The following is a 23,322-nucleotide window of genomic DNA, read 5'->3' as shown; positions in this document are numbered from 1 at the left end:
GCTTACTGATGAGCGTGCTGCCATTAGTATGCTTTCTTATGAAAACTGCTCCTGTTGTATTCTCCTTCTGAAAGGATCTGATGAAAGGTGACACTGAGGACTTCTAGGAGACAAATTCTTTATTTCCAGTGTACCACCACACTTATTAACTAGGGAAGGTGTAACAAACTTGTTCTTTTTCGAGGTACTTTCTTTCTTTGCTCAGTGTTGTAATGTGTTCAGGCAGAGCAGAATGGTCTAAGGGAGAATTTGAAATGGGAATTTTCTTTTCCTACCTCCTCTGTCCCTTAGATTATTGATTTGTGTTCCTGGCTGCAGTAGCAGCGTGTAAAATCCTTTCTTGTTTTATGTTCTTTCAAACCTTGTATCAATAGCGACATGAGTTCAAAAGCCCTGGAAATCTTATTTTCTGCAAAGAACAAAGAATCAAATTAACCGACCCTGAAAAGCTCAAAAGAATACGAAGCCCAAAGAAACATATTTCTCCATCAACACTTATCCCACACTTGGATACATAGTGGACATCATCTGTTACAGTGGTGTGCTCATTACCATTTTGTTTTTTCTCTCATAGCATTAAATCAATGCCATTGCCATTTAGAGCAGTGCCAACATCACCTTTAGAAGGACTTTTGTTCCACAGTGCAAAACATTTCTACCTGTGATGGCTGAAGCATCACAAAACATGACAGGTCTGCTGCAGGCAGTCATTGTTTTAGTGATGACATCAGTGTGTTTTTCTGTGGTGTTTTATTTAGATTGGAAGGGTTTACAAAGGCTGAGGTGAGCCCTGAGGAGGGAAACAAAACTGTGGCATATTATTGTTGACACTAGTGTGTTTGTCATCATTTGAGTTGATCTTTCACTGCATGAGGTCAGTGCACATTGTCTGTAGAGTTTTTCTGACATCACCTGTATTAATGGTATCCTCCCATATGTGTAGTGATTCAATCTGTTACTCGGAATAGCACAGGAGATTGCGAGCTGAATGTGTCAGTGACACAGAGTAGGTCCATTTCCTGGTGTAAAGAAAGACTTTGAGCAGTAGGAAGTGTTGTCTGAGGCAACTGGAAATTCTTGGGAAGACCATGGGCCATGTTGTTAGACAAGGATGGGAGATGAACTACTTGCCTTAAAAATACATTTCTGGAGAGGAGCATGGAAGATGCCTGGAGGAAGGCATGAGACAGGATATGCACAGAATGTTTTTGCAGAGCATCATTTTCCAGGCTCTGAGAATCTGGAGTTGGAGGCCTTCCTGATAATGTGTGATACTGAATTTGCCACAGTGTTCTTTGAGGTTCTGAATGTCTCACAGCAGAGACAGTCCCTTATGCTGCTGCCTGCCTGATGTAGGCCATGTGTCAGTAAGAGCTGATGAAATACAGAGTGATGAAAGTTAATGGATGTACATTTTCACTGCTGTCTGGGGACGGTGCTGTGGGAAGGGAATGCTTAAACTTGCTGTTCTTGTGTACTGGTTGGCATCCATAGTAGTTCCCAGAAATGCTGATGTTACCATAACAGTTACTTGCTCTTCCTCAGGTGGGATTTTTAAAGACACGCTACAAGGTGAGTGTAATCTCTATGTGCTCAGCTTCCCCTGCTTGTGCTCTTGCACAGGTGTGCTCAGTAGAGATGGTGCGTGCTGCTGTCACACATGGCTCATTCTGATATCTGCAGGTCCATGTCAAATCCTTCATTGCAGCCAAGCTCTTATTTAATTCATGTACTATGAATTCTCTCACTCAGTTGGCATGGTATGGGCTCTCCCACTTCAGTGTTTGTTGTGCTTCTCTTGAAGGATAAAATCCATGTGGCCTGGATCAGTGCTGTTACAGCTCTACTCACAGAACCTTTATGAACCCCAGTGTTCAACTCTGTGCTATTTCCCCCTTATATTATTGAAAAGTACCAAAAAATTCATGGTGAGCTTAATGCAGCTGGAAAGAGCCTTTCTGAATGCTGTGTGGCTTTTCAGACTTTGTGGCAGTCATGGAGGAAGGCTGAGAATGTGCAAAGGCCTTGTTCATGTTCAGAGTGGGGTTTGTTGATGGGGAAATGTTTTTGGGTTGAGCAACATTTGATATTTTGGCAGTGATTGTGTGTGTTGTACAAAGTGGGTCCTGGGCCTGTGTGATGGGGAGGATGTATCTGAGTGGTGAGGAGTGTTGCTGAGAGAAATGGAGATGCTGGGTAGAAGATGGTCTGTGTCCTTAGGGAGGAACTGAAGAATGTCGGATTAGCTGTGCAGATGTCATTTGCCATGGCAGAGGAGAGAGGATGCCAGTGAAAAACCTTGAGAAAACATCCAACACTCAGGGTTGCTCTCCTGGGATCCTCTTAAGAACTACAGTTGTTCTGGATATCTTGGGGTACCCTGTGGTTCTCTGTGGCATACCTTTTTGAAAATGACTGCCATATGTACCTTTAATCACTTTTTTTTAAAAAAATCTGTACTGTTGTTGGTCCAACAGAAGATTTTTGAAATTGATATCATTGTGCCAGCCTTCTCAAAATGTTTTCTTGTTCATCTCTCTGGTCTTGGTCTATCTGGGGAGGGGAAGAAGTGGTCTCCAGATTCAAGATGTGGACAATCCTCTCATTTCCATACAATGTGATGGGTTCCCTTGTGTTCATCTCTTGTCTAAGTGAAAACATCCACCTTCTTTTTTTTCCCCTTGCCATTTGGGCAGTGTGTTGGTAGCAGTGGATGAGAAGCAGATGGCAGAATTTTGACAGCTGTAGGTGGCAGATTTATAGCATAATATCATCTTGGGGAAGTTTTTTCAACTCTTGTGGGCTGATGTTCGTGTTGAGAGAATATCACCAACTTTCAGATGTCTCTCCTGCTTCCCCTGTGAGAGAAATGTAAAGGGAGCACTACACATTGTTCAGAATTGCCAAAGCATTAGGAGAATGCCAGCATTTTTTTGCTGTCAAACATCCCCCAGAATTGCTAATAATGCTAAAGGATGAGTTAAAGTTATTGAAACCATTTTTCTTTTCCTTCAAATGTTTCTTTTCCTGAAGAAGCAAGAAGTGATGCCACAGGTAAGGCACTCATACCTGGAGAGGCTGTGTGTGAGAGAGATATACTTCGTTTCCTGTTCAGCTGTGGTATCTTCATTATTCGGAGCACCTCTGGCTGCCCTCCTTCCTTTCCTGCGTGGCACACGAAGTGAGCAGGTGGAAGGAAGAAACAGATGGAAGAGGGACGTTAACGCGTTTCTTAGAGTAGATGTGTAGGGTACACCGCAGATGTTTTCAGTGACAGTGCTGTGACGTTACTGTGGTGGGTTTAGTTTGTTTGTATGACAGGTGGATCATGATAATGAATGAGAGGTATTCTGTGCACACTAGTGCCCCTGGTCCTGTGGTTCTTGCTGTGATGTTGTGTCAGTTCCTACTTGACTGAAAGAAGAAGCAACAATTTGACTTTTCACCTGCAGGTGGAAAATGTGCCAGGATTTAAGTTCGCAAATGACATACTCCCCTGAGTGGTTTGGTTTCCTTGGAATCTCATTTATTATACGTCCCAGCAGCTGAAGCTTAAACCCATTTTAGAGGGTGGTGGTTCTTTTCTGATGTGGTGGAGGTTGTTTTTTCTTTGACATGTGATCGTCTAGTGTGATTTTCTGGGTCCTTGAGAGGACTGGAGGCTGAAGGGTGTTGCCTTCATGCTGAAGGAAAGGGAAGTTGCAGGTGCGTGGCTGAGAGCGAAGCAGGAAGGTTGTTCCCAGTCCAGAGAGGAGGATGGTGGAAGGGAAGAGGAAAGAAGGCTTTTGCCAAAGGCAATGTCTGTGCTTTGTGTCAACACTGTTGTCGCTATTTTTAAAGGATTTTGTTACAGGAGAAAATGAAAAGAAGATACAAGGATAGAAACAGAAGCAAAGCAGAGGCAAAAACAAGGCCCTAAGAGGAGAGAAAGGAAGGAGAAAGTAGGAAAAAACCCCAACAAAATCAAACAAAAAAACAAACGGAAAAAAACCAACTAGAAAAAAATCAAAGAAACAAAAAACAGGAAAGAAAAATAAACAGAAAAAAAACCATGTGAATGAAAGAATTGTTTCAAGAAATATGATGGGAGAGCTCTAGCCAAAGGGCATTTCAATCCTTCAGTGTAGAAATTTGTAATATATTTTGTAAAGGAAAAAGGAAACAAGGGAGACACAGATGGAGAGAGGAGGGACAGAAATACTAACACCGACAAGGAAATGAAAAAGAAGACAAAGAAAGAGAAGAAGAGATAAAAAAGATGAATACATAGCAACAGAAAATGAAGCAGGAATAAAAGTATATGCAAATGTGAAGAAGGAAGGAACTAGAAAATAGAGAGAAAGGGAAAAACGAAACGAGTTTACTGGCATGTCACGGAGGCTATCATTGTTCAAAGAAAAAGAGGAAAGAGAGACAGGAGAAAGAAAAATGAGGAGAGACAGGAGAAAGAAAAATAAGAAAAGAGCAAATACAAAAAACCAAAAAGATGAAGTTATGAAGGAATGACACAAAGTGGTAATTCATAATGGAGGATGAGAAAGAGGAGAACAGAAAAGAAAAGAAACACCAAAGGAGTTGCACAATACATACCGACTTTATCACTAGTTCCTGAATGGAGTTGAATCCCAAGAGGCTCCACCTGGGTTACAGTACCGCTCTCCTGTGGGGATGGCGCGTAATTAGAGTCGCTGAATCCGGCATATTTTTCTTCTGTGCCGGGCCTGCTGGCTCAGGACCCGGGAGGAGCAGACTGGCGAAACAGCAGAAGGGGTAATGAAGAGAACAAAGAATAAAAAGAAAAAGAAGAGCGGGAGGAAAAGAAAGCAGAGGACATCCTGATGACGGAGCGGAGACGCGGATGCTGTGCGGGAGCGTGTGAGGCGGCGAAGCAGCGCACGGTGTCGCTGCAGGCTCAGTCAGGAGCGGCGGCTCGGCTTGTGGGCGGCTCCGCGCCGGTGCGGCGGAGAGCCCGGCTGTGAGAGCGGGGGGGCGGCGCGGGCCGGGCAGCGCAGCCGGGGCGTGCGGGCGGCGGCGGGAGCCGTGCGGGGCCCGTGCGGGGGCAGAAGGCGGCGGCGGCGGCGATGGGCGAGTGTCGGGGTGCGGTGTTGCGGGTGCTGGTGCTGCAGGCGGCGTGGGCGCTGTGCGGCGGGCAGGTGCGGTACTCGGTGCCGGAGGAAGCCAAGGCCGGCACGGTGGTGGGCCGGCTGGCGCAGGACCTGGGTCTGGAGGCGGGCGAGGCGGAGGCGCGGCGGCTGCGGCTGGTGGCGCAGGGCCGGCGTGCGAGCGTGGAGGTGAGCGGGGCGAGCGGGGCGCTGGTGGTGAGCTCGCGGCTGGACCGGGAGGAGCTGTGCGGCAAGAGCGCGCCGTGCGCTCTGCGGCTGGAGGTGCTGGTGGAGCGGCCGCTGCGGGTCTTCCACGTGGAGCTGGAGGTCACCGACATCAACGACAATGCCCCCATCTTCCCCGCCGCCCGGAGAAACCTCAGCATCGCGGAATTGTCCCTGGTGGGTTCCCGTTTCCCCCTGGAGGGTGCGTCAGATGCAGATATCGGCGTGAATGCGCAGCTCTCCTATACACTCACCCCCAGCGACCATTTCAGAGTAGAAGAAGAAAACAGTAACTCGCGCAGTAAGTCCCTGTTCTTGGTACTTACGAAATCTCTGGACCGGGAGACAATGCCGATGCATCAGCTGATGGTGACGGCAACTGATGAGGGCCGGCCGACTCTGACGGGGACGATGGAACTTGTGGTTTTTGTTCTGGATGCCAACGACAACGCGCCCCAATTCAACCAGTCAGTGTATAATGTACATTTGCGCGAGGACGCATTGGAGCGGACACTGGTGGCACGAGTTAACGCCACAGATCCAGATGAGGGCAGTAACAGAGTTGTGATTTATGAAATTGATACTGTTGTTCCTCTCTCTGCCTCAGAGCTTTTTAGCATTGATAGAAAAAGCGGTGAGATCAGACTAACGGGTACCCTGGACTTTGAGACAGTTACTTTGTATGATATAAACATTAAAGCAACTGATAAGGGGACACCCCCATTGTCGGGTCATTGCAAGGTGGTGGTGGAGGTGCTGGACGTGAATGACAACGCGCCGGAGGTGTGGGTGACGTCGCTGTCAGTGCCGGTACCCGAGGACGCGTCGGTGGGGACGGTGGTGGCCCTGCTGAGCGTGTCGGACCGGGACTCGGGGGCGAACGGGCGCGTGCGGTGCTGGGTGTGGCCATCGGGGCCTTTCGGTCTGGAGGCGACGTTCGCGGGGTCGTACTCGCTGGTGCTGCGGGAGGCGCTGGACCGGGAGCGGGTGTCGGAGTACGAGGTGGAGGTGCGTGCGGAGGACGGCGGGTCGCCGGCGCTGCGTGCGAGTCGCGGGGTGCGGGTGCCGGTGTCGGACGTGAACGACAACGCGCCGGCGTTCTCGCAGGCGGTGTACACGGTGCTGGCGCGGGAGAACAACGCGGCGGGCGCGGAGTTGGCGCGGCTGTGGGCGCGGGACCCGGACGAGGCGGGCAACGGGCGCGTGAGCTACTCGGTGGCGGAGGGCGGCGTGGGCGGGGCGGCGGGCTCGGCGTCTGTGGGGGGCGGTGGTAGCGCGTGGCGTCCGGCGTCGAGCTACGTGTCGGTGGACGCGGAGAGCGGTCGTGTGTGGGCGCTGCAGCCTCTGGACTACGAGGAGCTGCAGGTGCTGCAGTTCGAGGTGCGTGCGGTGGACGCGGGGGAGCCGCCGCTGTGCGGCAACGCGACGGTGCAGCTGTTCGTGCTGGACGAGAACGACAACGCGCCGGCGCTGCTGCCGGCGGCGGGCGGCGGTCCGGAGCCCGGGGCTGTGTCGCTGGAGGCGTCTTCGGGCTCGGGGTCGGGGACGCTGTGGGCGTGGGCGGCATGGGGGGCGCCGGCGGGGCAGGTGGTGGCGAAGATCCGCGCGGTGGACGCAGACTCGGGCTACAACGCGTGGCTGCGCTACGAGCTGTGGGAGCCGCGGGGCAAGGGCCCGTTCCGCGTGGGGCTGTACAGCGGCGAGGTGAGCACGGCGCGGGCGCTGGAGGAGGCGGACGGGCCGCGCCAGAGGCTGGTGATCGTGGTGCGGGACCACGGCGAGCCGGCGCGCTCGGCCACGGCCACGCTGAGCGTGTCGCTGGTGGAGGGCGCCGAGGCGGCGCTGGCGGCGGGCGCGGGCTCGGGCTCGTCGTCGCTGGTGGCGCGCTCGGCGGTGGGCGGGGAGAGCGGCTCTGGGGCGACGGCGGCGACCAACGTGTGGCTGGTGGTGGCGATCTGCGCCGTGTCGAGCCTCTTCCTGCTGGCCGTGGTGCTGTACGGGGCGTCGCGTTGGGCGCCGCGGGCGGCCATGCTGGCGGGGCCCGGGCCCACGACGCTCGTGTGCGCCAGCGAAGTGGGCAGCTGGTCGTACTCGCAGCGCCATAGTCGGAGCCTGTGCGTGGCGGACGGCGTTGGCAAGAGCGACCTGATGGTTTTCAGTCCCAACCTCCCGCCTCCGCCCGGCCCCAGCGCCAAGGACACGCAGCCGGAGCCACCCGGTCTCCTCGGCACGGTCAGTGTCTGTTGCTCCCCTTCCTTGTTCCTTCTCGCCCGCCCTGCGCGCAGTGATTGCTGGGCACCGCTGTCAATTCCTGCAGTCAGTGGTGGGGGTGGGTGTTTTGCGGGTGATCAAGGACATCAGTGGCACTTTTTTATCTGCCGCTGCGGCCTCCCGGTAGCCCCATCTCTTTTGCCGAGGTGAGGCCTTAGTAAAGGTCTTGCAGTCCGATTACATCCAGAGGTGAGATTTTCTGCTCCCGGTGGGAATTGTTCTGCCCTGGGATTTGATTATCTGTGTTTTGCATGAGAGGTGGTCCCAGCTGTCATCTCAGGCAAGTCTTTCACTTGCTGGTGTGTAGCATTTCCACCCGAGCTTGCTGAAGGAGTGAAAGAACTGCAGGTTGAGATGGTTGTAGTACTCCAGGCACTGTGTACTGTTTTATTACGTTTACCGACTGCTGATTGTGGTGGTATTAGTCTGGTGTCTTATGGAAAACTGTGTTCATCCTCTCTGTTTCTGCTCACAAAGTGATGTGAAGCAATGTGACCTTTAGGACTTAAGGGACCAAAGTTTGCCACTTTCATTCCATCTCCAGACTCATTAGGGAAAAGGGGAGGGTGTGACTAACATTTTCATGTTTCTATGATCTTTTCCCAACTATATTGCTTTAGTTAAGCATAAAGTATTCAGGTGGAAGAGCATGGCCCAGTGTTAGAAATGGAAAATTTGTTTTTGTTTTCCTTCTGCCCCTTTCCTGGAAGTTTTGGGCATGTATTCCTGGGCAGTGACATGTTGTGTACTTTTCTGTCTGGTTTTTATGTTATTTCAAGATTTGTATCAATGATCATTTCTAAAGTCCTGTAAATTTTCCTTTGTGCAATGAACAAACGAACAAACTGACAATCTGGAAAATCAAAGAACTAGCATTCACCACCAAATGTCAATCAACATTCTCTTACATAGTCAGTTTTATGTGTTACACTAGTGCGTTCACCCGTAGTTCAGTTTTTCTCTCAGAGCATGACATCAATGACATTGCCATTTAGAACTTTCATGACATCATCTTTGGAAAGATTATTGCTCCCAGGTCTGCAATGTTTCCATCTGAGATGGCTGAAGTATTGCAAAACCTGACGGGTCAGCTGCAGTGAATCTGCTGTACACCCTGATATGGTACCATCCTGTGTGTTTTTAAAGTGCTGTGATTGCTGGGAAGAGTGAATTAAATGGGTCTTGGGGTGGGTACAAAACCTGTGGCCTGTAGTAGTGAGTAGGGCCTGGCTGTTTCCTGATGTGAAAGGTGATCTTGAGAAGTCAGAAAACTTATGTGGGGGACCTGGAAATCCTTGGGGAAACTATGGGGGATGTTGTAAGACAAGAATGGTAGATGATGTGTTGGTCTTGAGAATATGTCCTGGAGAGGGAATTGAAGGATGCCTAGAGGAAAGGCAAGATGAGCACAGAGTGTGGTGTTACTGAAGATCCACTCACAGGCTCTAAAGGTCTGGAGGTGAAACCCTTCCTGGCCACGAGACAGTGTGATATATTTAAATACTCACAATATCCTTTGAAGTTCTGAATGTCTTCCATCAGAAAGTCTCTTGTGTTGCTGCCTGCCTGGTGTTTTTAAGAGAGTGTGAGATGCAGAGTTCTGAACGTTGTGTGATGAACCACCTGTTTAGAGAAAAGTGTTGTGGGAATGTTAATCTTGCTATCGCTGTGTAGTGGTGCTCATCTGTAGTAGCTTGCACAACTGTGATCTTGTCATGATGGTTTCTTGCTCCTCCTGAGGTGGGATTTGTAAGGACACGTGATGACATTGTTGGTAATCTTTATGTGCTCATCTTCCCCCAGTTGTGCACTGCAGAGGTGGCCTCAGTAGACATGGTGTGTCCTGATGTCACACATGGCTCATACTGATATGTAGAAATATACACAAAGCCCTTCACTGCAGCCCAGCTCTGACTTCACATGGTACAAATTCTCCCACTCAAATGACCTTTTGAGCGCCCTTGTGCTCCAGCATTTGCTGTGTTCTCTTGATGACATAAATACACGTGGACTGGGATCAGAGCTGTCACAGCTCTAACCACAGGATCTTTATGAACTCCAACCCCCAGGTCTGTGGTGTTTCCATATGAGATTGCTGAAAAGGAGCAAAACAGTTGTGGTGAAGATCACATGTCTGGGAGGAGTCTGCCAGATGCAGTGTGGCCTTGCAGCCTTCCATATGTTCTTTGTGGTGATCTTGAGGAAAGGTGAGGATGTGAAAGACCTGAATCCCGTGGAATTGGAGTTTACAGATGGGGCATGTGGTGTGATGTTTGATATTTTGGCAGTGATTCTGCATGTTCCACTAAGTAGTGCCTGGGTCTATGCGATGGGGAGGGTGAGTTTGAGTGGGAAAGAGTGTTGCCTGAGAGAAATTTAGATGCTGGGTAGAACATGGTCAGTGTCCTGGTGGAGGAACTGGAGAATGTCTACTTAGATGTGGAGACCTCATTTGTGATGGCACGGGACAGAGGATACCAGTAGAAACCCCTTAGATATGTCCTGGCACAAAGGGCTGCTTTCCTGGGATCCTGTCAAGGCCCGCAGTAGTTCTGCATATCCTTGTGCTCTGTCCTCTCTGTTACTGCTGCTCGTGATATTAGTCATTCCTTTAATCACTTGTCTTTGATATGGAATGCTGTTGACCAAACAGAAGGTTTTTGAAATTTGTATCATTCATCCATTCTTCTCAGGACAGTGTCTCAGTCATCTCTGTGGTCTTGATCTTCCTTGTAAGGGGAAATAGGTGGTAGCATTAAAGGACAATGTCCCTTGAAAACAATACTTCTGGCCCTGGAGTTTCTTTTTGTCAAGAAGCAACTAAGGATGCCACAGGTAAGTCATTCATAGCTGAAGAGGCTGTGTGAGAGACAGATGTACCTTGGTTCCTGTTCAGTTCAGGTATCTTCATGTTGGATTGACTACATGTTACCTGGATTGAAATGCCTGGAGGTTTTTAGCACCACTACCTATTCTCATTCCTTTCCCGCTGTTTCCTGTCACAAGGTGAGCAGATGGAAGCAAGGACAGATGGAGAAGTGACCTTAATGGATTTCTTGGTGTGGAAGAGTTGTGCATGCAGCAGATGATGTCTGGGACAATGCCCTGGTGTTACCTTGGTGGGTGTGTTTGGCTGTGCAGGTGGGACATGGGACAGGAAGAAAAGGTTTTCACAGAAGTATATGAGAAGTGCTTGGGAGCTCTGACTGCCCTGCACTTTTCCAGTCTTCTTTTGAAGAATCGTTTTGCTGGGCTCTGATATTTTTCAGTTTCCAAATGTCCCTGGGTTTTTATTCCTTGGAACCTGTTTTTTTTCTTTAGACACCTAAGTGCGTGGACTCTTTTCTGATGTGGCAGAGCTGTTCTTTGCCATCTGACTGCCTTGCCTCTAGGTCCTTGAGATGACTGATAACTGAAGACTCAGTGTTTGGCTGACTCTTCCAAAGGGAGAGGAAGTTTTAGGTGCAAGGATGGGAGGTAAGCAGAAAGGTTATTCCCTGTCCAGATGGATGGGAAGAGGAAAGGAAGAGAAATTGAGAGCTTCTGTGAAAGGGCACGTCTGTGCTTTGTGGCGACACTGGTGTAGCTATTTATAAAGATTTCCTTACCGGAATAAAATTATTAGAAAACACACGGATGGAAGCAGAAGGGAAGAGGAAGCAAAGAAATGACAAAGCGAGGCAAGAAAGAAAAAAGAGCAAGAGCATAACAGAGAAGAGAAAGGAAGAACAGAGAACGAAGGAGAGAAAAGAGAAAGAAAGGAATCATTGCAAGGGAGTTGTATGGAAGCTGTTCAGGAAGGAGATGTCCATTGGGCATATGGAACAGACATTTGAAAAGAATTTTGGTAAAGAAAATTGGATGTAAGAGAGAAGAAAGGCAATAGAAGAGGAGGTGAAAAAATAAGACAGGTAAAAGCTGCTAGGAGGAAAGAAAACATAGGCAAAAGAACCACGGGAAGATAAGAAATGGAGAGAAAAAAAGAGATATCAGCAAAAGAAAAAGAAGAGAAAGATAAAGGAATAAGACTTCAAAAACAAAAAGCAAGCCAATATGCAATCAAAGAAGGAAGGAAGAAAGAATATGGAAGGAAAAAAAAAGTCGATAAAGCAGATGACCAGCTGATACCGACCTTATCTCTGGACGTAGAGCGGAGCTGATCCCCAGCTGCCTCTGCTTCGGTTCCCGCACCGCACTGCGGTGCTGCCACCCAGTAATTATCGCTGATGGCTTTGCCAACTTGGATGGCTTCCTCCGCGGGGCCAGAGGCGACTGACTAGCTGCCAGTAGTGGTAAAGAAGAGAGAAGGTTGGAAAGAGAAGCGAAAATGGCTTAAAGAATAGGGCACGGCAGGGCAGTAAGGAAAAGGAGAAAGAACAGAAGGAGAAGTAACATACCAATGAGAAAAGAGTATAAAGGAAAGATTAGGAAAGTGAAGGGGAAAAAACAGAATAAAAAAGGAAGAGAAATAATCGGAAGACAAAAAAAGAAAAAGAAACACAGGAGCAGGAGGCAGCAGAGGTGATGCCGATGACAGAGCGGAGACGCGGGCGCTGTGCGGGAGCGTGTGAGGCGGCGGAGCAGCGCACGGTGTCGCTGCAGGCTCAGGAGCGGCGGCTCGGCTTGTGGGCGGCTCCGCGCCGGTGCGGCGGAGAGCCCGGCTGTGAGAGCGGCGGGCGGCGCGGGACGGGCAGCGCAGCCGGGGCGTGCGGCGGCGGCGGGAGCTGTGCGGGGCCCGTGCGGGGCCGAAGGCGGCGGCGGCGATGGTCGAGTGTGTGTGTGCGGTGTTGCGGGTGCTGGTGCTGCAGGCGGCGTGGGCGCTGTGCGGCGGGCAGGTGCGGTACTCGGTGCCGGAGGAAGCCAAAGCCGGCACGGTGGTGGGCCGGCTGGCGCAGGACCTGGGTCTGGAGGCGGGCGAGGCGGAGGCGCGGCGGCTGCGGCTGGTGGCGCAGGACCGGCGGGCGGGCGTGGAGGTGAGCAGGGCGAGCGGGGCGCTGGTGGTGAGCTCGCGGCTGGACCGGGAGGAGCTGTGCGGCAAGAGCGCGCCGTGCGCTCTGCGGCTGGAGGTGCTGGTGGAGCGGCCGCTGCGCGTCTTCCACGTGGAGCTGGAGGTCACGGACATCAACGACAATGCCCCCATCTTCCCCGCCACCCGGAAAAACCTCAGCATTGCCGAATCATCAATGGTGAGTTCTCGGTTCCTGCTGGAGGGCGCATCGGATGCAGATATAGGAGCTAACGCGCAGCTCTCCTACACACTCAGCCCCAGCGAGCATTTCAAAGTACAGGAAGAGAACAGTAACTCACGTACTAAGTCCCTGTTTCTGATAATCACGAAACCGCTGGACCGCGAGATGGTGCCTGTTCACAACTTGGTGCTGACAGCGAGTGATGGGGGCCGGCCGACTTTAACAGGGACAATGGAGCTGGTGATCTCGGTGCTGGATGCGAACGACAACGCGCCCCAATTCAACCAATCAGTGTATAATGTACATCTGCCCGAGGACACCGTAGAAGGGATGCTGGTGACGAGGGTTAACGCCTCGGATCCGGACGAGGGAAGTAACAGAGATGTGAAATATGAAATTGATACTGTTCTTCCTTCCTCTGCCTCAGATATTTTTAGTATCGATGTAGAGAGTGGGGAAATCAGACTGATAAGTGCAATGGACTATGAAGCCATTACTATGTACGAACTACATGTTAAAGTGACAGATAAGGGGACACCCCCATTGTCGAGTCAGTGCAAGGTGGTGGTGGAAGTGCTGGATGTGAACGACAATGCGCCAGAGGTGTGGGTGACGTCACTGTCAGTGCCGGTGCCCGAGGACGCGTCGGTGGGGACGGTGGTGGCCCTGCTGAGCGTGTCGGACCGGGACTCGGGGGCGAACGGGCGAGTGCGGTGCTGGGTGTGGCCATCGGGTCCTTTCGGTCTGGAGGCGACGTTCGCGGGGTCGTACTCGCTGGTGCTGCGGGAGGCGCTGGACCGGGAACGGGTGTCGGAGTACGAGGTGGAGGTGCGTGCGGAGGACGGCGGGTCGCCGGCTCTGCGTGCGAGTCGCGGGGTGCGGGTGCCCGTGTCGGACGTGAACGACAACGCGCCGGCGTTCTCGCAGGCGGTGTACACGGTGCTGGCGCGGGAGAACAACGCGGCGGGCGCGGAGTTGGCGCGGCTGTGGGCGCAGGACCCGGACGAGGCGGGCAACGGGCGCGTGAGCTACTCGGTGGCGGAGGGCGGCGTGGGCGGGGCGGCGGGCTCGTCGTCTGTGGGGGGCGGTGGCAGCGCGTGGCGTCCGGCGTCGAGCTACGTGTCGGTGGACGCGGAGAGCGGTCGTGTGTGGGCGCTGCAGCCGCTGGACTACGAGGAGCTGCAGGTGCTGCAGTTCGAGGTGCGTGCGGTGGACGCGGGGGAGCCGCCTCTGTGCGGCAACGCGACGGTGCAGCTGTTCGTGCTGGACGAGAACGACAACGCGCCGGCGCTGCTGCCGGCGGCGGGCGGCGGTCCGGAGCCCGGGGCTGTGTCGCTGGAGGCGTCTTCGGGCTCGGGGTCGGGGACGCTGTGGGCGTGGGCGGCGTGGGGGGCGCCGGCGGGGCAGGTGGTGGCGAAGATCCGCGCGGTGGATGCAGACTCGGGCTACAACGCGTGGCTGCGCTACGAGCTGTGGGAGCCGCGAGGCAAGAGCCCGTTCCGCGTGGGGCTGTACAGCGGCGAGGTGAGCACGGCGCGGGCGCTGGAGGAGGCGGACGGGCCGCGCCAGAGGCTGGTGATCGTGGTGCGGGACCACGGCGAGCCGGCGCGCTCGGCCACGGCCACACTGAGCGTGTCGCTGGTGGAGGGCGCCGAGGCGGCGCTGGCGGCGGGCGCGGGCTCATCGTCCCTGGTGGCGCGCTCGGCTATGGGCGGGGAGAGCGGCTCTGGGGCGGCGGCGGCGACCAACGTGTGGCTGGTGGTGGCGATCTGCGCCGTGTCGAGCCTCTTCCTGCTGGCCGTAGTGCTGTACGGGGCGTCGCGCTGGGCGCCGCGGGCGGCCGTGCTGGCGGGGCCCGGGCCCACGACACTCGTGTGCGCCAGCGAAGTGGGCAGCTGGTCGTACTCGCAGCGTCACAGCCGGAGCCTGTGCGTGGCGGACGGCGCTGGCAAGAGCGACCTGATGGTTTTCAGCCCCAACTTCCCGCCACCGCCTGGCTCCATGGTCAAGGATACTCATCCGGAGCCACCCGCTCTCGGCACGGTCAGTGGTCCTCCCCTCTCTCTTTCTTTTTCCCAAAAACTCTGCCCTCCCGTGCCCTTTCTGCACCGCCCTCTCGGCCGATATGTTTTGGAGTCTGGCTCCGCCCCTACCTCCTGATGGCGGGCGGTGCTTAAAGGTATTAACGGGACTTTTGTATCTGTCGCCTTTTCCTTTCCCATAGCCCTGGCTGTTGGTGGGTATGTCTGGCAAAATTAGAGTGTTACAGTACCCTGGAGCAGTTATTGTCCTCAGCTGAGATTTGCTGCAGTGGGCGGATGTTGTGCCCTGGAACGACATCACTCCCTGTTGCTCTGAAGTGTCAGCTTTGTATGCAGCTGTCTTGCTTGCTGGTGTGTAGTGTTTCGTCGTGAACTTGGTGCTGGAATACAAGACAGGCAAGCTGTGGTGATGTCAGTCGCCCAGACAGTATCTATTGTCTTATTGCCTTTCTGACTGCTGACAGTGTTGGGATTAGGCCTGGATTATTAGCAACTGTCCTGTTCCATTCATTCTCCTTGAAAGAGATGTGATGCAAAGTTACGTTTGGGACCTCACATTTTTGCTTCTATCATCAGATTCATTAAGAAATGAGGAAAGACAGTACAGACTTTTGCTATCACCTTTCCCCATGTGTCTTTTTACTCTACTTATTTCCTGTTAAGGCAGAGGAGTGTCACCGAAGGTAGGTATTGGAATTCAAAATTTTCTTGCTGTTGTCCTGCTCTGCCTCTCTGATGTGGATTTGCATTCCTGGGCAGAGAAATGGTATGTACATCGTGGCCTATTCTGGTGTTCTGTCAAAATGTGTATGAAAAATCACATTGTTTGAAGAGTGCTGTAAATATTTTCTGAACAAAAAAACCCAAACAAACAAACAAAAAAAACCAACACGAAAATCCAAACAACAAAGAAAAACCCAAACAAATTGAAAGTATCTTAATTCCTCATAATTCCCCACCAAAATGGAAAACAAACTCTCCTACATAGCTTATATCACCTCTTTCAGTGCTTTGCTTATCAGCATTTTGGTTTCTGTCTTAGAGTGTGATGTAAATGCCATTGCCATTTAGAGCTCTCCTGACATCAGCTTTACAAAGAGTGTTGCTCCCTGTTTTTCCACATTGCTATCTGAGACAGCTGAAGCATTGCAAACCATGACAGGACAGGAGCAGAGTCTACTGAACACGGTGTGCTTAATACATCTGTATACTTTTCCATCATGCACTCATTGATGAAGGGGTTCATAAAAACTGGAGTGAAAGAAAACTGTGACATGTTTATGAAAGTGAGTGTGGTAGTGACAGAGCAGGGCCCAGAAATTTCCTGGTGGGACCTTGAGCAAGACTTGTCCAAGGAAGGTGGAAATCCTTGGGAAGGCCATGGGCCAAGCCTTAAGACAAAAATTAGAGATGATGTTCTTGTCTTGAGAATTTATGTCCCAGAGTGGGGAATGAAGGATGCCTAGAGAAAACTGTGAGGCAGGATGGGCACAGAGTGTTCCTGCCCAGGATCCTTTACAAGACTCTAAGGTTCTGGTGTTGGAGGCCTGTATGGTATTGAAATGCCTACAATGTCCTTTGAGGTTACGAAGATCTTTCACCACAGAAAGTAATTTGTCCTTCTGCATCACTGCCATAGGAAATGTGTTGGTAAGAGGACATGTGATGCAAAATGTTGAATGTTGTTTGATTAATAATTTCCCTCTTTTTTTGAGAAAGCTGTTGTGGGAGGGTAACACTTCTGCCTGCTGTCCTTGTGTGGTGGGGGGCATCCATAGTAGCTTCCTCAGCTGGTGATTTTGCCATGATCAGTCCTTGCTTCTTGTCAAGTGAGACTTGCAAAAGGATGTGATGAGAAGTGATTGTAATCTGTGTGTGCCTGATTTCTGCTCCTCATGCACTTGCAGAGTTAAACTCAATAGAAATAGGGTATCTCCTTGTCATGCTTAACCTGATAAGTGCACAGACACAAAAAAAATCCTGAGCAGCCCAGCTCTGGTGTTATATTATAATTTTCATACACAGTTGACATTGTGGCTCTGCTTGTGCTTCAGCATTCTGTGTGGTTCTCTCTCTCAAAAAAAAAAATCACGTGAACCAGGATGAGGGCTATCACTCTTAACACAGGATCTTTAGGATCTCTAATGTATAGCTCTGTAGTGTTTCCATCTGAGATTGCTGAAAAGTCACAGAATATTTAGGGTGAATTTCATACAGCTGGACAGGCATTCCATGGCTTTGCTTCCTTCTGTAAGTTCTTTGTGCCGATTATGAGGGAAGGTGGTGATGTGTGAAGGCCTAGATCATGCTCAGAGTGGGTTTTATTTCTGGGGCATGCTATTCTGGTGGGGCAGTGGCAGTTCAGGTACTGTGGCTGTCATCCTCTGAGTAGCACCAAATATTGCTTGGGGCCTCTGTCGTGGGGTGGTGACTTGGAGTGGAGAAGTTTCTTTGCTGAGGAAATGGAGTTGCTGTGTAGGACAAACACTGTGTCATTGGGAAAGAACAGGAAAATGCTTATCTGGAGACTCATTTCCCAGAGCTTGGGATAGAGAATTCCAGTGGAAGAGCTTGTGAAGGCACCTGTTACTCAGGGTTGCTTACTTGGGATCCTCTCAGGACCTCCAAAAGTCTTACATATTGCCATTCCTCGGTGTTCTTTCTCTGTGTTCTTCCTGCTAGAAGACATCTGCCATACACAACTTGGATCACTTGCTTTTGACAATGTGATGTTGGTCAAACAGAAGCTTTTCCAAAATCAGTCTCACTTGGTCAGCATTCTCTGAATCTCTCCTTGGTTACATTTCTCCTCTTGTCTTGATAAGGAGTGGAAAAAGTTCTCTCCATAATCAAGAAGTTGCGAAACCTGGCATTTTAAATGGTGGAATAGGACCCTTTAGTTTTCTTCCATCCTTCTACAAAGAACTTCCATCATTTTTATTTTTTCTTCTTTTACATTGGCAATGCATTGGTAACAGCAGATGAGATGCAGGATGCTGAATTTTGGCAGCTGTCAGGAATGAGTTTCCAGCAGTTGACCATCAATATGACAGATGGATTTTTCAGTCTCCTGAGGTGAGGTTGATGTTGTGAGAATGTCCTTAGATTTCTGGTGTTCTTCCTGCTTCCCATGGGATAGAAGTGTAGGAGAGACCACTTCCCTCTATTCAGTGATTTTGGCACTTTTGCAGAATGTGAATGATTTTTCCCTATCCATCTTAGCCATAAACCTCTGAGAACATTAAAAGAAAATGTCCCTCAGAACAAATTTCCCTTCCCTGAAAATGTATCTTTTCTGAAGAAGCAGACAGAGATGCTACAGGTAAGTTGCTGCTACCTAAAGAAGATGAGTCTGGAAGACAGTTGTACCCTTTTGCCTCTTTAGTCATGGTATCTTCATTTTGGATTGAACAAATGTGCCTGGATTAGAAGTAAGATTTTATGATCTTTATGCGTTCCTTCCAAATTGAAATATTCTATGATTCCTTTATTTGACCAACAAAGCACCATTGCCTGCTCTCTTTCCTTTCTTGCTGCTTCCAGGCACATACGAGTTAGTGACAGGAAGCATGAATGGAGGAGGGACCCTAATGCACTTCTCAGAGTGGATGTTTTGAGAGTCGAGGAGATGTTCTTAGAGAAAATGCACAGAGAAAATGACTTTGTCCTTTTTACTGTGTAGATCATGCTACTGAATGAGAGCTATGCCATGGGGATTAATGCCCCTGGGAATGGAGGTGCTTGCTGTATATTTCTGATAGTTCTTTCATGCCTGAAAGAAGAAGCTACAACTTTATATTCATCATGGAGGTGGAAAGTAAGACCTGAAGAATAGCTCTTCATCGATGTATATGAAGGGTATTCAAATGTTGTGGTAGCCCCATATTTTTTCAGTATTCCGGAATGATTGGTCTGCAGGGCTGTAATGGGTGTGAGTCCCCAAAGGAAAGGTTGCTCTGATTTATTTGTGCTTATTGGAGACTATTTGCACTGATGTCAAAGTAGTTAAATAGTTGGAGATTGGTCTTGTGCTTCAGAGAGTGGTAGATTCTCTTCCCTGAGAGGATGAGGCCTGAAGAGTGCAGTTTCCTGCCAGGTAGGGTGAACAGGTGCTCTATCTGTCTTGCATAGACTTGATGTGAGCAGGAAGTTGGTTCCTCGAGTGAAGAGATGAAAACCAGCAGCAGAGAGGAATGAGAACGCTTGCCAAATGGCATGTCCGTGCTTCATGGCAAGAGTGATGTAATCATATGGAAAATTATATTCATTAAAGAAACAGAGACAAAAAGAGAAGAAGATGGGGAGATGTGTAAGGAGGGGGAAGGAAGGAGGGAAGGAGAGAAAGAAGCAGATAACAAAGCAACCAGGAGAAAAAGGGAGAAAGGAAGAAACTACAAACGATTTTAGTGGCATTGCATAGGCATTATCACTGTATACAGAAAGGGAGAAAAGCGAGAAAGGAGAAAGGAAAAGGGCAGAGAGGAGAGGAGAGAAGAGAAGAGAAGATGCTACGAAGGAATGAAACAAAGGGGTAATTCAGAACGGAAGACGACAAACAGGAGAAAGAAAAAAATAGCAAAGGCACTTAGCAGCACGCATCCGCCTTACCTCACAGGGCTGGGCGGAGCTGTTTCCCAAGGTCCGCCTCCTTTACAGTACCGCGCTCCGCCGCTGATGGCACATAATTAGAGCTCATGGATACGCCTTATTGGTCTTCAGTGCAGAACCGGCTGGCGATCGGCAAACTATCGGAAGAGGTAAAGAAGACAGCAAAATAAAAAAATCCACAGAATAAAATGAAAAAGAAGGAAGGACAGAAGAGACAGCGGAGGAGATGCCAGTGACGGAGGGGAGCGTGTGAGGCGGCGGAGCAGCGCACGGTGTCGCTGCAGGCTCAGGAACGGCGGCTCGGCGTGTGGGCGGCTCCGCGCCGGTGCGGCGGAGAGCCCGGCTGTGAGAGCGCCGGGGGGGCGGCGCGGACCGGGCAGCGCAGCCGGGGTGTGCGGGCGGCGGCGGGAGCCGTGCGGGGCCCGTGCGGGGGCCGAAGGCGGTGGCGGCGATGGTCGAGTGTGTGTGTCCGGTGCTGAGGGTGCTGGTGCTGCAGGCGGCGTGGGCGCTGTGCGGCGGGCAGGTGCGGTACTCGGTGCCGGAGGAAGCCAAGCCCGGCACGGTGGTGGGCCGGCTGGCGCAGGACCTGGGTCTGGAGGCGGGCGAGGCGGAGGCGCGGCGGCTGCGGCTGGTGGCGCAGGGCCGGCGTGCGAGCGTGGAGGTGAGCGGGGCGAGCGGGGCGCTGGTGGTGAGCTCGCGGCTGGACCGGGAGGAGCTGTGCGGCAAGAGCGCGCCGTGCGCGCTGCGGCTGGAGGTGCTGGTGGAGCGGCCGCTGCGCGTCTTCCACGTGGAGCTGGAGGTCACCGACATCAACGACAATGCCCCCGTCTTCCCCGCCGCCCGGAAAAACCTCAGCATCGCGGAATCATCGCTGGTGGGTTCTCGTTTCCCTCTGGAGGGCGCATCGGATGCAGATATTGGAGCGAATGCGCAGCTGTCCTATACACTTAGCCCCAGCGAGCATTTCTCTCTGGATATACAAAAATCGAATGAGCGAAATATTGAACCTGAACTCGTTTTAATGAAATCTCTGGACCGAGAAACGATGCCGGTGCACCGGTTGGTGCTGACAGCGAGTGACGGGGGCCGACCATCTCTGACAGGGACGATGGAGCTCGTGATCTTGGTGCTGGACGCGAACGACAACGCCCCCAAGTTCAACCAATCAGTGTATAAAGTGCAGCTGCTGGAGAGCGCATTAGAGGGCACGCTGGTGGGGCAGGTGAATGCCACGGATCCCGATGTAGGAAGCAATAGTAAAATGACCTATACTGTAACAAACTTCATTCCACCCAGTGGAAGAAATGTAATTTCTGTTAATCCGAACACGGGGGAGATTCACCTCACGAGCGCCCTGGACTTCGAAGAAGTCAGTATATTTGATTTTCGTATTGAAGCGAGAGACCAAGGGACGCCCCCTCTGTCGGGTCACTGCAAGTTGGTGCTGGAGGTGCTGGATGTGAACGACAATGCGCCAGAGGTGTGGGTGACATCACTCTCGGTGCCGGTGCCCGAGGACGCGTCGGTGGGGACGGTGGTGGCCCTGCTGAGCGTGTCGGACCGGGACTCGGGGGCGAACGGGCGGGTGCGGTGCTGGGTGTGGCCATCGGGGCCTTTCGGTCTGGAGGCGACATTCGCGGGGTCGTACTCGCTGGTGCTGCGGGAGGCGCTGGACCGAGAGCGGGTGTCGGAGTACGAGGTGGAGGTGCGTGCGGAGGACGGCGGGTCGCCGGCGCTGCGTGCGAGTCGCGGGGTGCGGGTGCCCGTGTCGGACGTGAACGACAATGCGCCGGCGTTCTCGCAGGCGGTGTACACGGTGCTGGCGCGGGAGAACAACGCGGCGGGCGCGGAGCTGGCGCGGCTGTGGGCGCGGGACCCGGACGAGGCGGGCAACGGGCGCGTGAGCTACTCGGTGGCGGAGGGCGGCGTGGGCGGGGCGGCGGGCTCGTCGTCTGTGGGGGGCGGTGGCAGCGTGTGGCGTCCGGCGTCGAGCTACGTGTCGGTGGACGCGGAGAGCGGTCGTGTGTGGGCGCTGCAGTCGCTGGACTACGAGGAGCTGCAGGTGCTGCAGTTCGAGGTGCGTGCGGTGGACGCGGGGGAGCCGCCTCTGTGCGGCAACGCGACGGTGCAGCTGTTCGTGCTGGACGAGAACGACAACGCGCCGGCGCTTCTGCCGGTGGCAGGCGGCGGTCCGGAGTCCGGGGCTATGTCGCTGGAGGCGTCATCGGACTTGGGGTCGGGGACGCTGTGGGCGTGGGCGGCGTGGGGGGCGCCGGCGGGGCAGGTGGTGGCGAAGATCCGCGCGGTGGACGCAGACTCGGGCTACAACGCGTGGCTGCGCTACGAGCTGTGGGAGCCGCGGGGCAAGAGCCCGTTCCGCGTGGGGCTGTACAGCGGCGAGGTGAGCACGGCGCGGGCGCTGGAGGAGACGGACGGGCCGCGCCAGAGGCTGGTGATCGTGGTTCGGGACCACGGCGAGCCGGCGCGCTCGGCCACGGCCACGCTGAGCGTGTCGCTGGTGGAGGGCGCCGAGGCGGCGCTGACGGCGGGCTCGGGTTCGTCGTCGCTGGTGGCGCGCTCGGCGGTGGGCGGGGAGAGCGGGTCTGGGGCGACGGCGTCGACCAACGTGTGGCTGGTGGTGGCGATCTGCGCCGTGTCGAGCCTCTTCCTGCTGGCCGTGGTGCTGTACGGGGCGTCGCGTTGGGCGCCGCGGGCGGCCGTGCTGGCGGGGCCCGGGCCCACGACGCTCGTGTGCGCCAGCGAAGTGGGCAGCTGGTCGTACTCGCAGCGCCACAGCCGGAGCCTGTGCGTGGCGGATGGCGCCGGCAAGAGCGATCTGATGGTTTTCAGCCCCAACTTCCCGCTGCCTCCCGGTTCCGCGGCGAAGGACACGCAGCCGGAGCCAACTGGTCTGGATACGGTCAGTGTCCCTTCCTCGACCTCTCTACCCGTTTTCTCCCCACCCTGTGCAGGATCTGCTGGTAACCGAGCTCTGCCCTCGGCTGTGCCGGCGGTGGGTTGTTGGGGGCCCTTTACCCTCTGACTGCAGGTTGCATTATCCTTCGTCTTCATCGTGTGTATTCCGTTACTCCACTGTAGGTTATTTATGTCCCTATGGTTTTCTCTTCTTACCGTTTTAAGGAGGTGTGCTAGAAAATATACTCAAATCTTGGTGTACTTTGTACTTCTGCAAGGTTCTATGAAATCCGGTTTTGTCTTGTATCATCTCATAACTCCTTTTTGTTTGGCATGGATAATCGATCTATCCACGTCACTTTCTTCTCTACATCAAATATGTAATTTCAGAACATTTAATTATTATTTCAGAAGGCACAGGCTTTGTCGAAGCCACATCACTTTTTTCGTGTGCGTAGTTTTGTTGTCCTCTACACTGAAAATCTTTTGCCATTTTTCTGCTTAGGTCTTCTGCAGTTCTTATCTCCAGACCAGTATTGTAACTGTGCTCCATAGGACGATAGCTCCTCTTATCTTTGATACATCACAGTTCATGACACTTTGAGATCTCTTGATGAATTATTAAAAGAACATTTCCTGGTAAAGATCTCTGCCCAACATCTTGCTGGTATGACGGAGTTGAAAGTCTTTTGGATTTTTATGCCTTGCAAAGATCTCTGCAGTGTTTACCTTTTTTTTGGTGATATTAACAGGTCCGTATTTTCTGCTATCTGTGTCGTTAATCACGACTCTAAGTGTCTCTTTCAGCCTTCTTTCAACTTTTCTGGAGTATCTTCATTTGCCTCCATTTTCCCGTCTTACAGGTAGGCAGTTCTAATAAATTTCTTGGTCTTGGCTGCCACGAAATGCTCCTTTCCACTCTTTTCGTAATCAGAAGTCTATACTCCTTTTTGATTCACCTCTGAAAGG

At 52.3% G+C, this 23,322-nt stretch overlaps 3 protein-coding genes across 9 annotated transcripts in view; all 3 read left to right on the top strand.

The window, feature by feature from the left end:
* LOC139678983 (protocadherin alpha-C2-like) overlaps nt 1–23,322 on the top strand; it is a 181,445-nt gene that overhangs the window by 64,481 nt on the left and 93,642 nt on the right. The window contains exon 1 of one of the 7 annotated variants that reach the window (XM_071570307.1): nt 19,602–22,357. The exons of the other annotated variants lie outside the window; for them this stretch is intronic. Within the exon in view, the coding sequence (XP_071426408.1) occupies nt 19,889–22,357 (2,469 nt within the window). The 5' untranslated portion in view covers nt 19,602–19,888. Of the gene's footprint in view, nt 1–19,601; nt 22,358–23,322 lie in introns of those variants that run through there. 7 annotated transcript variants of the gene reach the window in all.
* On the top strand, nt 3,167–11,874 carry LOC139679141 (protocadherin alpha-2-like). The gene is made up of 3 exons (XM_071570571.1): nt 3,167–7,656; nt 7,745–7,787; nt 11,748–11,874. The coding sequence occupies exons 1-3, from the start codon at nt 5,082–5,084 to the stop codon at nt 11,872–11,874; spliced, it is 2,745 nt and encodes a 914-aa protein (XP_071426672.1). The 5' UTR covers nt 3,167–5,081.
* On the top strand, nt 10,652–15,239 carry LOC139679140 (protocadherin alpha-2-like). The gene is made up of 4 exons (XM_071570570.1): nt 10,652–13,860; nt 13,903–14,086; nt 14,129–14,830; nt 15,189–15,239. Exons 1-4 carry the CDS (start codon nt 12,362–12,364, stop codon nt 15,237–15,239), a joined length of 2,436 nt encoding a protein of 811 aa, XP_071426671.1. The 5' UTR covers nt 10,652–12,361.

The sequence above is a fragment of the Pithys albifrons genome, chromosome 15, assembly GCF_047495875.1.
Source record: "Pithys albifrons albifrons isolate INPA30051 chromosome 15, PitAlb_v1, whole genome shotgun sequence".
Classification (NCBI taxonomy): domain Eukaryota; kingdom Metazoa; phylum Chordata; class Aves; order Passeriformes; family Thamnophilidae; genus Pithys; species Pithys albifrons.
The sequence above is the reverse complement of the archived record's forward strand: the minus strand, read 5'-3'. Positions and strand labels throughout refer to the sequence as shown.